The sequence below is a fragment of the Lactuca sativa genome, chromosome 6 (genome assembly GCF_002870075.4).
Source record: "Lactuca sativa cultivar Salinas chromosome 6, Lsat_Salinas_v11, whole genome shotgun sequence".
Taxonomy (NCBI): Eukaryota; Viridiplantae; Streptophyta; class Magnoliopsida; order Asterales; family Asteraceae; genus Lactuca; species Lactuca sativa.
Window position 1 is genome coordinate 193,071,439 of NC_056628.2, and position 15,337 is coordinate 193,086,775.

The following is a 15,337-nucleotide window of genomic DNA, read 5'->3' on the forward strand; positions in this document are numbered from 1 at the left end:
ACATCAAAACTCGATTATATTACAGATCCAAAACACTACTAACTCCTCTTGACCTAGAGATTCATAAAGTTGTCAACTTTATGAGGTCTAACCATTCCATCATTCAAGAATAAGAAGCTAAAGGAACAAAACTCAAGATCTAACAACTTTGAATGATAAAAATCGAGTCTTAGACACTTAAAAGGGTCTAGAAAAGTGTCAAACTAAAGAATGAGGGCTTGCTTGTTGGATCCTTGCTTCCTACCTCCACCTTCTTCCTTTTTTAGCTTCAAAAACACATAACTAGCTCAAAATGGGAGGGAAAGGTGATTAGGGTTTCTTTCAGGTCTTGAGAGGTTGAGGATGAACAAACCCTAGCCATCTTATTCTTTTAAATAAGGAGCAAAAACTCGGAAGATTAGGGTTTTATTTCCTGCCGTCAATATGTCGTGTTCCAAGAGGCAACACATCGTGTTGACCTTATTGAAAGCCATGGTTTTTTTATCTAGACATGACGTGTTGGTTCCTCCAACACATCATGTCCACTCCTCAAAATGGGATATAATCCCAACAATTGTTCCCCAATATTCCGGGTGTTATATTAGACGTATTAGAATAGCCATATCTGTGTTAGGGAGTAATTGTCTTAAGGGTTTAAGACACAAGTTGGTAGAAATGGGATCAGACGGAATACGTTGGGCGTACTCCTAGCTACAATCCGGGTAGCCGGTCCCTACCCCGTCATTACGTAGATTCGATTTGTACGCCTCGCGTAGGTTATGGTACACTCAGCGTACTCGCTGAGTGTTGACTTTTGTTGACTTTGACAATTGGTCAAGATTTAAGGTTTTTTGGACCATGAGAATGGCAATATGGTCCATTCCCTTATAAGGTTTAGTCATGGGATTTGGACTCGCGAGTGAGTTTTGGACCTTAATTGTTAATTAGGTTTAATTATTGACAAAACTGCACAAATGGTCCCTGTGGTATGTTGAAAATTTCCACTTTGGTCCAAAAATGTTTGGACTAGCCCAAAGGTCCAAAGTTTTTATTTTGTAGTGAGTTTGGTCCAAAAATTTTAGAACTTTTTATAATGACGGATTTGCCCGTATTAATATGGTTTTATCTTTTTTTCTTAATTATTTTTCTGATTTTTAGATTTAAAAAAAAACAAGAAAATAAAAAAGAAAATAAAACCCACCCCTACTACCACACCCACCCATTATCTCTTTAACATACATACTACCCATCTCTTTTCACCGGAAACCACTGTCACCCGCATTTCGGTGCCACCCTTTCTCTCTTTTTTTCTGTTGCTTCGCACACCTTCTTTATCTCTTTGTGTCTCTTATACTTCTATAATCGTCAGAGCACTCAAAATGCTCGTCGAAAGTATGGAGGGTTTCATATCTACCGTCAGAAAACCATAATCGGACGGTGGTGGTGGTGGTATTTACAGATTTGGGAAATAGAGAAAATGAAGGACGTCTCCGATGGTGGACAAACCGAGAAAAGCATCGAACGAACTATGACCATCGGAATAGGACTAAAAGATCATGGTGGAATCTAGATTTGTTCATCGTAAAAAGAGGATGGCGTTGTCCTCCATCCCAAACGACTAAGACGATGGCAATGTCCACCACTAGAGACATGCCTCCGTTCTTCTCCGACGAAGTGTTGGTCAACGAAAGGTTTTCTAACGGCGCCAGATCTGTTCTTCACTGGTGATAAGGGTCTGGCTAGGGCCGTTGCAGCGTTGCTGACTTATGTGTCTCGATTTTCTAGATTTGATATGCATTTGTGAAGGATTGAGCGACTAGTTGCGAGGCGGCGAAGCATCGATTTGAAAATCGACCACGATGAAGATGTGGATCCGAGTGTTTCTTTCTTTGTCGGATTTGTGTCTCTTCATCTTCAATATATGCTCTCTTCATCTCCTTAGTTTCAGTTATGTTTTTACATCTCCTTCCTACTAGCGACAACTTCAACTTCAGGTGGTGGTGGTGGTGGTTGTGCTACCGATGGTGGCTTCTGGTGGTAGTGGTAGTGATTGTGCTTCACCGGTGATGTTATGTTAAGTGATAAAGGGATATTCACAAAAATAAAAAATGCAAATGAAGGGGATGATGTTTACATTTTCTTTTTTTCTTTTTTTATTTTTTTAATAAATAAATTTAATAAAAAACGAAAAAAGAAAATACGAAGGGCAAAATCGGCATTTTTAAAAAAATCAAAACAAATTTAACTAAACTTACAACAAAATGAAAATTTTGGATCTCTGGTACTAGTCCAAACCTTTTTGGACCAAAGTGACAATTTTCAACATATCATAGGGACCATTTGTGTACTTTTGTCTTAATTATTTTGTTGACTAGGCGGAATCTAGATCCGGCAGTTCAGGTGCTAGGTTTTTTCGTTTCGACAGTACCAGGTGAGTCTCTTCACTTACTCTTACCTATATGGTAGGATAGTCATATTTATGATGACTAAGTGGGTCTAGCTGTTATGATTATGTTATGCTATTTTTATGTGATTGGGGTTGATGATAGCCAACCAGGGTTGTTGATAACCCACCGGGAATGCTGTTAGCTCATCAGGACTGCTGATAGTCCTTAAGGTTGCTGATAACCCATAGTTGTTTATGTATAATGTGATGTATGTGGTATCTTGGGGAACTTACTAAGCTTTGTGCTTATAGTTGTTGATTTATATGTGGCAGGTACTTCACATAACCACGGGAAGGAGAATGTCTGATTGTACACACGCGCTGGGGGATTTACTATTGGGACATGTTTATGAACTCTAATAATTATGATACTAGTTGTTTTGGGATAATTATGTATTTGATAACTCGGTTGTGAAACTCTGATTTTGGTAATTTATAAATGAAAATTTTGGTCTAAAATTTGAGGTGTTGCATCTTTATTATTACATGAAAACCTATTAAATTATATCAAACCATCATAATTTCAATTAGCTGGTTACATATTGCTATAATAAGTATATTTATCAAAGTGCAGTACATCAATAGAAATTAATTTGAAAGTATATGTTGTAATAAGAAAATATGAAAGTAAAAAGGCTATAATAAGGAAAAAAATAACATTCAATGGTATTTCTTGTATTTAACCCTAAAATTATACGTACGGACATCTCATTTATTTGATTTCTCAACAAGTATATCATTAGAAATAGCCGATTAACAATTTTGATTGGCTCAAAGATTGGCATATCGCATTGTTTATTAAATATCTCAAATTTGAGGCTTTCATTAGGTTTTTTCCTTCATTTTAAAATACATATATACATTAAATACACCAAATCTCGATAATACAAAACAAAAACAAAACAAAAGTTATTGGCTTACTAGTTAACGCATCACACCCCTTAAGGAGAAGTCACAATTTGACTCTTGTTTTCGTCTTTTCCTTTTTCATTTTAAGCTAGTAAGTTTTAAAATACATATTCATGACAGGTCAATAGTTAAAACAAAAAAATATTGTAAAAAATGATGGAAATAGAGAACAAATAAAATGTTGGGGCGAAATGCAAACTCATACATAAATGTTGGGGTTAAAGGCAAACTGAGAATAATATTTTATGTAAGCCAAAATCGACACATCATCATGACATGTTGGTCACCAATCAAGGGCTAAAAAATAAAAAGTTTTCTAAAATATATTTGCAAATAAATAACTAAAAAAAGTGGTTAAACGGAACAAGATTGTATATATAATCACCTTTGTGGTATTAAGTATATTTTATTTTATACTTTAATTATATTTAGTTATTAGATTTCTTTTAGGCTTTATATTTACTTAATTAATTGATTTAATAAAAAAAATAAAATTTGATATATATATATATATATATATATATATATATATATATATATATATATATATATAAATGTTGTAAAAATCCCGACTAGGTCCTGATTAATCTCCGATTAATCCTTAGGCGCTACACGACCAATTAGAGGGCGCCTAGCGATTAATCTTTGCATACATAATAAGTGAAAAATTATCAAACGATAAACTTTTAACATTTTGAAGAAGTTTTATCTTAATGGAAATTATTTGAGGCATGATTAGTGTTGTATTAATCATATTAACCTATTTTGTTATCATATTAATGGTATTTACAAACTTTGATATGATATTAGTCATATTTATTTTTTTTAAATTCAACAAATTAGCAATTAATGGTACCTGATTAATCCCCCGATTAATCTTCGTCAAATCGATTAATCCTTTGACCTCAGTCCACCGACTAGATAACGTCAAGCGTTTTTTGCAACCTTTATATATATATATATATATATATATATATATATATATATATATATATATATATATATATATATATATATATGTCAAAACTTTTAAAATTAATAAATATTGGATATTATAAAACATTATGGTCACATAATTTTTTCTCATTTTTTAACTACATATGTGAGTTTTATTATCTTTATAGTTTCAGGAAAAATGACAAAAACTTTTTTGTTATTTTTTTCTTGGCATTAAATGTATAAAAGAGACACCACATACAAACTCACCCGTATAAAAAAATTTACATTATCCACATATAAAACCACATTCTCACCATATAAAAAGCATACAACGTTTCCAGCTATATCTGACGATGCCACAGAGCAGCTTATCATACAAGTGAGTGAGTTCATCATAAATGAATTGCAAGGTTACACATATGAAAATTTGTTATTGTTGGTCGCAGAGAAAGAAGAAGATGATAAATCAATTACACTTCAAATCAATTGTTTTTCCCACCAAACATCTTTGGGCGGAGGTTTCAAATGAATAAAGAAGTATCATCAGAATTTTCGACTCACTACCCAATCATTCAGATTATTTTAGATTAAAGGAGGATGCAACTAGGAGTAGAGGTCTTTTGTCGTTACATAAATTTACAGTTGTTATTCAAAAGTTAACATATGGAACACCAGGTGCTTTTATACAATACTAATGTCCACAACAATCAATTACGTTTAAAAGTTACAATTATCGTCTGATTACTTTCAACCCTTTTCTAAATGACATCAATCCTTACCCTTTCAACCTTATTCCAACCATAATTCTTCTTTTTTGCACCCAGGAGTCTTTGGAAGGAATCTATCATAAAGTATCAATAAGCAATAAAACGTAACGAAAAAAAGTGAAAAATGGTCCAATGAAGAAGAGGAGCTATTGGCAAGTGCTTTGGTAACTATTTTTACCGACAACGAGGTCAGAAATTCTCAACAAAGAAAAGATTTGTAGTATAGAATTATTGTGCACTATAATGATTTTAGAAAATATACTTCTCTAAGAATACAAACAATATTGAAAGGGATTGTTACAAGATAATTCTCTTTATTAATGAATTCAATCAGATATCGATTAACATACAAAAATAATATTAGGTCATAATTGTATTTTTTGAACATCGTAAATAAGTTTATTTGTCATATGTATACAACAAATATATATATATATATATATATATATATATATATATATATATATATATATATATATATATATATATATATATATATGTAAATAACTAAATATGTACACCGAATAAAGTTTATTACACTTATAAGTCATTACCCCTACATAAGGGTCATCATCAAAAAGAATATCACTAATGTGTGCCTAAGAATATCTAAAAATGGGTAAACATAGCCTTTGGATGATTCATGTCGAACGTGCCTTAGGGTCGTAGCTGTCATGTGTAGATTGAATTCCAAATTTTTTATTGGTATTATTATTTTTTCTTGTACAATGTTTCCAACACAAACTTTCTTTGCATAAATCTCTATGTGCATGTATATCACAACAAGAAAACTCGGCATTAATAACGCCAGTTTTAGCAGTGACATCAGATCTGATACGTCTGGTGTAAAGCTAAAGTGTGCGTCGCCACTAAAGCTATCGTGACTAATGTTTTCTACCGCGATACATGTGACGTTAACAATGATGAATTGTGGCCCTACATTTGTACGTTGATCCAACAGGTAGGGTTTATAGTCATCAGACCGAAGATCGGACATACGCTTGATGTTGTCGCTAAAGCGTGCGTGTCACCACTAATTAAAGACGTTGTCGCTAATATTTCCTATCGGTGATTCGTGTGACGTTGAAGAGGATGAATCGTGGTCCTACATTTGTCGTCGCTAAAAGTGAGTTTTGTTTGTGTTCTTTCTCTCTTAATATATATATATATATATATATATATATATATATATATATATATATATATATATATATATGTGGTTAGTTTCATGTGAGACGGTCTAATTTTGTGAGACCGTAAGATACAATCCTAGCCATTCATTTGGTAGATAAAACAAAAAATATTTTTAAAATGCGAAATAATTTAAAATTTTCGAAAAAAAATTTCAAATTTTATTTTCGGAATTTACATTTTCCAAAATAAATAAAAAAAATACCAAAAAAATATAAAAAAAAAAATACATTTTTACATATTCTACTAGAATAAATAGAATATTCTAGATATCTGAGAAATCTAGTATATAAAATTCTAACATTCTAAAAATCAATTAGAATATTTACATTGTAATATTTTATTAGAATATTTCATGTATTTTTCAAAAAAAATACTATTATTATTTTATATATGAATTTATTCTGAAATAATATTATTATTGACATTAATTAGGAATTAAATTAGTTTCCATAAAAAAGAAATTATAAGTATGGATATCATTAAATATACATTTAATGTTTACTCAATTGTTATTGGTGGATTCTAACACACAATAGAAATGGGAAACATTTGAACCTATATATATATATATATATATATATATATATATATATATATATATATATATATATATATATATATATATATATATATATATATATATATATATATATATATATATATATATATATACGCGCGCGTATATGTATATGCTGAAGTTGTATATCACTTAACGTAGTATGTATCTAAGCATCAAAGAATATGTCTTAACGCAATATTTTTCGTTTGTAATGATTGACTGGTAGGAATCACAGAAGCATTAATAGAGGTACCAAAAATGTATATGAAAGCCAAATTTCTGCACACCGCTCTTACCATTTCTTACTCTTCCCCCTTTCTCCCCTCTCTTCAGATTAATATATCTTTTTTCATTTAATTAATTTATGTAAAAAATCTATATATTGTTATTTGATTTTGATGATTAAAATTTTAATTTCATCTTGATAATTACAGAACACAAAAACTTAAGAATTAAATTTTTGAGTATATGTAAATAATAGTGAGGCCCTTGCGTTGTTTTTTTGAATATCACACTTTATTTTCTTTTTATGGGATAATAAGATAGTATTTGAAAAAAAATATATCAGATTACAGAAACATGGTTTAAATATAAAATAATTTTTACTTTTTGAATGTTGCTAGATTTTTATATCGTTCTAATATTTTAATAATTAAAATATTCAAACTGCAATGTTACAATTGTATATATTTTTCAAAAAATTTATACTTCGATTGGTTGTTTGTGATCAAGTGTCTGATTGGTTGGTTACGTTTTTCTGTCGCTATATATTTAATTTATTTCTTTTTTTGTTGTTCAAAAAAAAAAAAACTATGCATTGACGTTTATGTCCATAATATTATTAACATTTAACTATTTTAATAGCATGTCAGGCGGTAACATAAATGCATATATATTTAACATTTTCTGAAATGGTTAGAAGTATTCTTCTTTGTCCAAACCCTAATCCAAGTAAGAAAAAAAAAAGCGCAAAAGAATTAAGTCGATCATAGGTAAATTCAAGTTCTCAGCGTCTCAAAATAAAACCTCATTTTTTTCCTTTTTCATTCTCCTACAACACTCAACTTGTATATATGTTTGCCATTTGAGGATTTCTTTCACTGGAGTCTAACATTCCAATTATGACACTCCATATGATCACACCCTCATTCTTTTCTAGAAATCACATACCCATACATCTATCTATACACATTCCTTGCTTTTAATGGTTTTCTAGCTAGCTAGCTAGGGTTTTTGGCACATCTTTGGAGAAGTTTAAAATTGGTTAAATTTTGTTTGTATGAGTTATCATACAGTAATGGGACGAGGAAAGATCGAAGTGAAGAGAATTGAGAACCATACAAGCAGGCAAGTGACTTTTTCAAAGAGGCGAACTGGGCTTTTAAAGAAGACACATGAGCTGTCTGTGCTTTGTGATGCCCAGATTGGTCTCATCGTCTTCTCTAGCAAAGGGAAACTGTTTGAATACACAACTCACCCTCTCAGGTTGATAACTACCTTCGTGTTCATCTCTTCTTCCATTACTTTTTGAATACTCACCAATGAAATCTTCATGGTATTATTATTAATTTTATCTTAACATTTTTTTCAACAATTCATTTAGAGTTAATTTGGTTTCTTTCCCCTAGCTATAGCTCAATCTCTTTGTTTACAACTAATATGTCGATATGTGTAAAGAGATTTGAATGTATGTCATAAAAGTTGTAGAGATCAACTCATATAACCGGTGTATGAATGGGTTTTAGGAGGTGAATGAATGTCATAAATTAATTGTATAACACTAAAACTCTCTCTCTCTCTCTCTCTCTCTCTCTCTCTAGATCTCTCATCTGCGAGTTGGTTTTCTATTAAATTAATCAATTTAATTCCTTAATTTGTATATATATACTCATTATTTTTAGTTAGCTTTATTAGGGTTTCTTGAATTTGTCAGAAATCTTAAGCTTAAAATTTTCTATTGAATTATAAATAAACGTAACCAGATATATATTGTCATGTTATGTTAACATGTGAAATATTACAGCATGTCCCAAATCATAGACAGATATTTGAAAACAACTGGTTCTCGTATTCCTGACTACAATAACAGGGTAAGATCTTGGATTAGATTCATTTTTTTTACTACAACCCAATATTATTTATTGATTTCGCCCTTAATCACTTGCATAATTTTCTGATCTGAAATTGAAGGAACATCTGCATAGTGAGTTGACAAGGATAAAGAAGGAGACATCGAATCTTCAGCTAAGTCTTCAACGATACAAAGGTGATGACTTGAGCTCCGCACAGCTTGATGAGCTCAATCAACTCGAACAGCAGTTGGAATACTCCATCCAGAAGGTCCGAGCTAGAAAGGTATATATTAATATATGGTTTCAGGTTTGATAGAAATAAAAACCCATCTCTCTTTTTAATATTATAAAGAGCTTATGGATCATATATAAATCTATCGCCAAGAATAAATTTAGTAAACATATCATATTAATGCTACAAATGTTATAAGTATCAAAACTCAAAAGATTGATCACCAGTTTAATACTTTTTGCAGTTCCAACTCTGGCAACAACAGGTGGACAATCTTCAAAGGAAGGTAGTCTTCATCGCTATACTACACATCATCCAAATTCCAAAGCCAAGGGTGTATATATATGTATGTATATATTATGTATTAAAATTTCGAACGTATTTATATATTTATAATATATATGCAGGAAAAATTGCTGGAGAGGGAAAATGAAGAAATGCATAACTGGGTAAGTAATTTTATAATACATGGTCTAATAATTTAATCGCATTAATGATTAATCAATATATTAACTTGATTTTGAAACAGTTGATGAGTAAACGACAAGTGGAGATAAACCAACAAGAAGCAGCAGCAATGACTGAGCTCAAGCTTGTTGGACAAGAACATCAATTATTCGAACAGTTTCCATTTTATGGATCAGAAGAGCAGCCCAACAGTGTTCTGCAACTCGCTGCGAATCTCCCTGACCTTCAACTTCATTCATACCAGTATCATCGTCTTCAGCCCACTCATCCCAACCTTCATCAAGAATCGACTAGTGCACAATATCACATCTATGGTAATTAAAAATATTAATTAATTCTTAATTATCAAATAATATTTTTGTTGTTGTTAATTAATTTTTCATTTTCAAATCGATTAGCATTTAATGATGTGGTCCCATGTGGATATTTAGATTAATGACATTAGTTATAAGAACAAGATTTAAAACTACTGATTAAGAATATTATGATGTTGCATGCACGCCATGGGGCGTTGTGTAACATACAAGTACGAAGTCTGAATCTAAATATGGATATCACTCTCATGTGAATTCTACATCAACGAACATATGTAACAATTCACATGTAAATGTGGTTCTCCTAATTCTTTATAGAGAAACTTCTTAGATATATGCAAATATTTAATACAGTAATTAAGTCATATTTTTGAAACTCATAAGATTTCTTTGGCTCTTTTTGCAGACTGATTGCGCTACAAGGAGAAAGAAACCTATTAATATGTGTGTGCTTGGTAATAAATAAAAAACTTAATTAGCTTATATATACGCATGCATTATACATAAAGTACGTATTAGTTTCATGTGTGTTTTGAAAGATCTAAACGTTTATACTTTGATGGACTTGAAATATATGAAGCTAGGGTATATATAATTGTGTGATGAAGAACTATATAAGCTAGTTAATTGTCTATGTCAAAACGTTTTTGGTTAAAAAAATTCCAACATTCCAAATAATCCACTAGCTAGTTGTCTATATAGATATGTTGAGAAATTGCAACCCGTAGGGATACGAGGTGTTCACTCGTAGGAACAATATGAGACTCCAAAACTAAAAGTCTACCTTTTATGTGTCCATGGTTTATATGAAGACTTCCCTAAATTATTTTTTAGAATATGTACGGTATAATATTCTACTAGAATATTTCACGTATTTTTCAAAAAAAATGGAATTTATTTTTATTTTTTTATTTTTTTTAGTTAATTCAAGTTCCGAAAATAATATTTAAAAAAAAGAATTTTTAGATTTTTCCATTTATTCTGAATTTTAAAATTATTTTTTAAAATATGTCAGTATAGTATTCTATTAGAATATTTCACGTATTTTAAAAAAAAAACAGAATTTTTTTTATTTTTTTTATTTTTTATTTTTTTTAGTTAATTCAAGTTCCGAAAATAATATTTAAAAAAAGAATTTTTGGATTTTTCCATTTATTTTGCATTTTAAAATTATTTTTTAGATTATATGTACAGTGTAATATTCTACTAAATAATTTCACGTATTTTTCAAAAAAAACGGAATTTTTTTTTATTTTTTTTAGTTAATTCAAGTTCCAAAAATAATATTTAAAAAAAGAATTTTTGCATTTTAAAATTATATTTAGATTTAGTCTCACGGTCTCACAAAATTAGAATGGTCTCAAATGAACCTAAACATATATATATATATATATATATATATATATATATATATATATATATATATATATATATATATATATATATATATATATAGGGCTAGGTTAAAGTGTTTTTTACATTTATTGTGTGCTAGAATGCACCAATAGAAATTTAGTAAAATTATATTATTATTTAATTAAATAATGATAGATATTAAATGGTTTCCATAAGTTTATATATATTAAATGATATCTATAATTATAATTTTCTCTTTATGGAAATCAATTAAATCTGTCATTAATGTCAGCAATAATATTATTTCAGAATGAATTCGTATCTAGGTTTTTATGTTAGCAATAACATTATTTCAGGACTCACTTATTTAAAATAAAATAAAGTTGTATGGAATATGAAGAATGAGGATGTATTCTAGTATAATATACCCTCGTTCTCCTAGAATATACTCTTATTATTTTATATATGAATTTATTCTGAAATAATATTATTATTGACATTAATTAGGAATTAAATTAGTTTCCATAAAAAAGAAATTATAAGTATGGATATCATTAAATATACATTTAATGTTTACTCAATTGTTATTGGTAGATTCTAACACACAATAGAAATGGGAAACATTTGAACCTATATATATATATATATATATATATATATATATATATATATATATATATATATATATATATATATATATATATATATATATATATATATACGCGCGCGTATATGTATATGCTGAAGTTGTATATCACTTAACGTAGTATGTATCTAAGCATCAAAGAATATGTCTTAACGCAATATTTTTCGTTTGTAATGATTGACTGGTAGGAATCACAGAAGCATTAATAGAGGTACCAAAAATGTATATGAAAGCCAAATTTCTGCACACCGCTCTTACCATTTCTTACTCTTCCCCCTTTCTCCCCTCTCTTCAGATTAATATATCTTTTTTCATTTAATTAATTTATGTAAAAAATCTATATATTGTTATTTGATTTTGATGATTAAAATTTTAATTTCATCTTGATAATTATAGAACACAAAAACTTAAGAATTAAATTTTTGAGTATATGTAAATAATAGTGAGGCCCTTGCGTTGTTTTTTTGAATATCACACTTTATTTTCTTTTTATGGGATAATAAGATAGTATTTGAAAAAAAATATATCAGATTACAGAAACATGGTTTAAATATAAAATAATTTTTACTTTTTGAATGTTGCTAGATTTTTATATCGTTCTAATATTTTAATAATTAAAATATTCAAACTGCAATGTTACAATTGTATATATTTTTCAAAAAATTTATACTTCGATTGGTTGTTTGTGATCAAGTGTCTGATTGGTTGGTTACGTTTTTCTGTCGCTATATATTTAATTTATTTCTTTTTTTGTTGTTCAAAAAAAAAAAAAACTATGCATTGACGTTTATGTCCATAATATTATTAACATTTAACTATTTTAATAGCATGTCAGGCGGTAACATAAATGCATATATATTTAACATTTTCTGAAATGGTTAGAAGTATTCTTCTTTGTCCAAACCCTAATCCAAGTAAGAAAAAAAAAAGCGCAAAAGAATTAAGTCGATCATAGGTAAATTCAAGTTCTCAGCGTCTCAAAATAAAACCTCATTTTTTTCCTTTTTCATTCTCCTACAACACTCAACTTGTATATATGTTTGCCATTTGAGGATTTCTTTCACTGGAGTCTAACATTCCAATTATGACACTCCATATGATCACACCCTCATTCTTTTCTAGAAATCACATACCCATACATCTATCTATACACATTCCTTGCTTTTAATGGTTTTCTAGCTAGCTAGCTAGGGTTTTTGGCACATCTTTGGAGAAGTTTAAAATTGGTTAAATTTTGTTTGTATGAGTTATCATACATTAATGGGACGAGGAAAGATCGAAGTGAAGAGAATTGAGAACCATACAAGCAGGCAAGTGACTTTTTCAAAGAGGCGAACTGGGCTTTTAAAGAAGACACATGAGCTGTCTGTGCTTTGTGATGCCCAGATTGGTCTCATCGTCTTCTCTAGCAAAGGGAAACTGTTTGAATACACAACTCACCCTCTCAGGTTGATAACTACCTTCGTGTTCATCTCTTCTTCCATTACTTTTTGAATACTCACCAATGAAATCTTCATGGTATTATTATTAATTTTATCTTAACATTTTTTTCAACAATTCATTTAGAGTTAATTTGGTTTCTTTCCCCTAGCTATAGCTCAATCTCTTTGTTTACAACTAATATGTCGATATGTGTAAAGAGATTTGAATGTATGTCATAAAAGTTGTAGAGATCAACTCATATAACCGGTGTATGAATGGGTTTTAGGAGTTGAATGAATGTCATAAATTAATTGTATAACACTAAAACTCTCTCTCTCTCTCTCTCTCTCTCTCTAGATCTCTCATCTGCGAGTTGGTTTTCTATTAAATTAATCAATTTAATTCCTTAATTTGTATATATATACTCATTATTTTTAGTTAGCTTTATTAGGGTTTCTTGAATTTGTCAGAAATCTTAAGCTTAAAATTTTCTATTGAATTATAAATAAACGTAACCAGATATATATTGTCATGTTATGTTAACATGTGAAATATTACAGCATGTCCCAAATCATAGACAGATATTTGAAAACAACTGGTTCTCGTATTCCTGACTACAATAACAGGGTAAGATCTTGGATTAGATTCATTTTTTTTACTACAACCCAATATTATTTATTGATTTCGCCCTTAATCACTTGCATAATTTTCTGATCTGAAATTGAAGGAACATCTGCATAGTGAGTTGACAAGGATAAAGAAGGAGACATCGAATCTTCAGCTAAGTCTTCAACGATACAAAGGTGATGACTTGAGCTCCGCACAGCTTGATGAGCTCAATCAACTCGAACAGCAGTTGGAATACTCCATCCAGAAGGTCCGAGCTAGAAAGGTATATATTAATATATGGTTTCAGGTTTGATAGAAATAAAAACCCATCTCTCTTTTTAATATTATAAAGAGCTTATGGATCATATATAAATCTATCGCCAAGAATAAATTTAGTAAACATATCATATTAATGCTACAAATGTTATAAGTATCAAAACTCAAAAGATTGATCACCAGTTTAATACTTTTTGCAGTTCCAACTCTGGCAACAACAGGTGGACAATCTTCAAAGGAAGGTAGTCTTCATCGCTATACTACACATCATCCAAATTCCAAAGCCAAGGGTGTATATATATGTATGTATATATTATGTATTAAAATTTCGAACGTATTTATATATTTATAATATATATGCAGGAAAAATTGCTGGAGAGGGAAAATGAAGAAATGCATAACTGGGTAAGTAATTTTATAATACATGGTCTAATAATTTAATCGCATTAATGATTAATCAATATATTAACTTGATTTTGAAACAGTTGATGAGTAAACGACAAGTGGAGATAAACCAACAAGAAGCAGCAGCAATGACTGAGCTCAAGCTTGTTGGACAAGAACATCAATTATTCGAACAGTTTCCATTTTATGGATCAGAAGAGCAGCCCAACAGTGTTCTGCAACTCGCTGCGAATCTCCCTGACCTTCAACTTCATTCATACCAGTATCATCGTCTTCAGCCCACTCATCCCAACCTTCATCAAGAATCGACTAGTGCACAATATCACATCTATGGTAATTAAAAATATTAATTAATTCTTAATTATCAAATAATATTTTTGTTGTTGTTAATTAATTTTTCATTTTCAAATCGATTAGCATTTAATGATGTGGTCCCATGTGGATATTTAGATTAATGACATTAGTTATAAGAACAAGATTTAAAACTACTGATTAAGAATATTATGATGTTGCATGCACGCCATGGGGCGTTGTGTAACATACAAGTACGAAGTCTGAATCTAAATATGGATATCACTCTCATGTGAATTCTACATCAACGAACATATGTAACAATTCACATGTAAATGTGGTTCTCCTAATTCTTTATAGAGAAACTTCTTAGATATATGCAAATATTTAATACAGTAATTAAGTCATATTTTTGAAACTCATAAGATTTCTTTGGCTCTTTTTGCAGACTGA

The 15,337-nt window shown here is 29.7% G+C and overlaps 2 protein-coding genes across 2 annotated transcripts; both read left to right on the top strand.

The window, feature by feature from the left end:
• Positions 1 to 7,850: 7,850 nt before the first annotated feature.
• LOC111879635 (MADS-box protein defh21) lies at positions 7,851 to 10,001 on the top strand. The gene is made up of 7 exons (XM_042896173.1): positions 7,851 to 8,278; positions 8,817 to 8,883; positions 8,984 to 9,148; positions 9,342 to 9,383; positions 9,505 to 9,546; positions 9,627 to 9,879; positions 9,964 to 10,001. Exons 1-7 carry the CDS (start codon positions 8,073 to 8,075, stop codon positions 9,999 to 10,001), a joined length of 813 nt encoding a protein of 270 aa, XP_042752107.1. The 5' UTR covers positions 7,851 to 8,072.
• A 3,140-nt stretch (positions 10,002 to 13,141) lies between these two features.
• On the top strand, positions 13,142 to 15,337 carry LOC111879634 (MADS-box protein FBP24). Its single transcript, XM_052765131.1, has 7 exons — positions 13,142 to 13,329; positions 13,864 to 13,930; positions 14,031 to 14,195; positions 14,389 to 14,430; positions 14,552 to 14,593; positions 14,674 to 14,926; positions 15,333 to 15,337. Exons 1-7 carry the CDS (start codon positions 13,142 to 13,144, stop codon positions 15,335 to 15,337), a joined length of 762 nt encoding a protein of 253 aa, XP_052621091.1.

Bases quoted from the DNA above. Each gene is read 5' to 3' on its own strand.
- LOC111879635 (XM_042896173.1), top strand. From the start codon at position 8,073: ATGAGTTATCATACAGTAATGGGACGAGGAAAGATCGAAGTGAAGAGA. The intron at 9,149-9,341 runs GTATATATTAAT...TACTTTTTGCAG, and splicing joins AGAAGGTCCGAGCTAGAAAG to TTCCAACTCTGGCAACAACA. The intron at 9,880-9,963 runs GTAATTAAAAAT...CAAATCGATTAG, and splicing joins TGCACAATATCACATCTATG to CATTTAATGATGTGGTCCCA.
- LOC111879634 (XM_052765131.1), top strand. From the start codon at position 13,142: ATGGGACGAGGAAAGATCGAAGTGAAGAGAATTGAGAACCATACAAGC. The intron at 14,196-14,388 runs GTATATATTAAT...TACTTTTTGCAG, and splicing joins AGAAGGTCCGAGCTAGAAAG to TTCCAACTCTGGCAACAACA. The intron at 14,431-14,551 runs GTAGTCTTCATC...ATATATATGCAG, and splicing joins TGGACAATCTTCAAAGGAAG to GAAAAATTGCTGGAGAGGGA.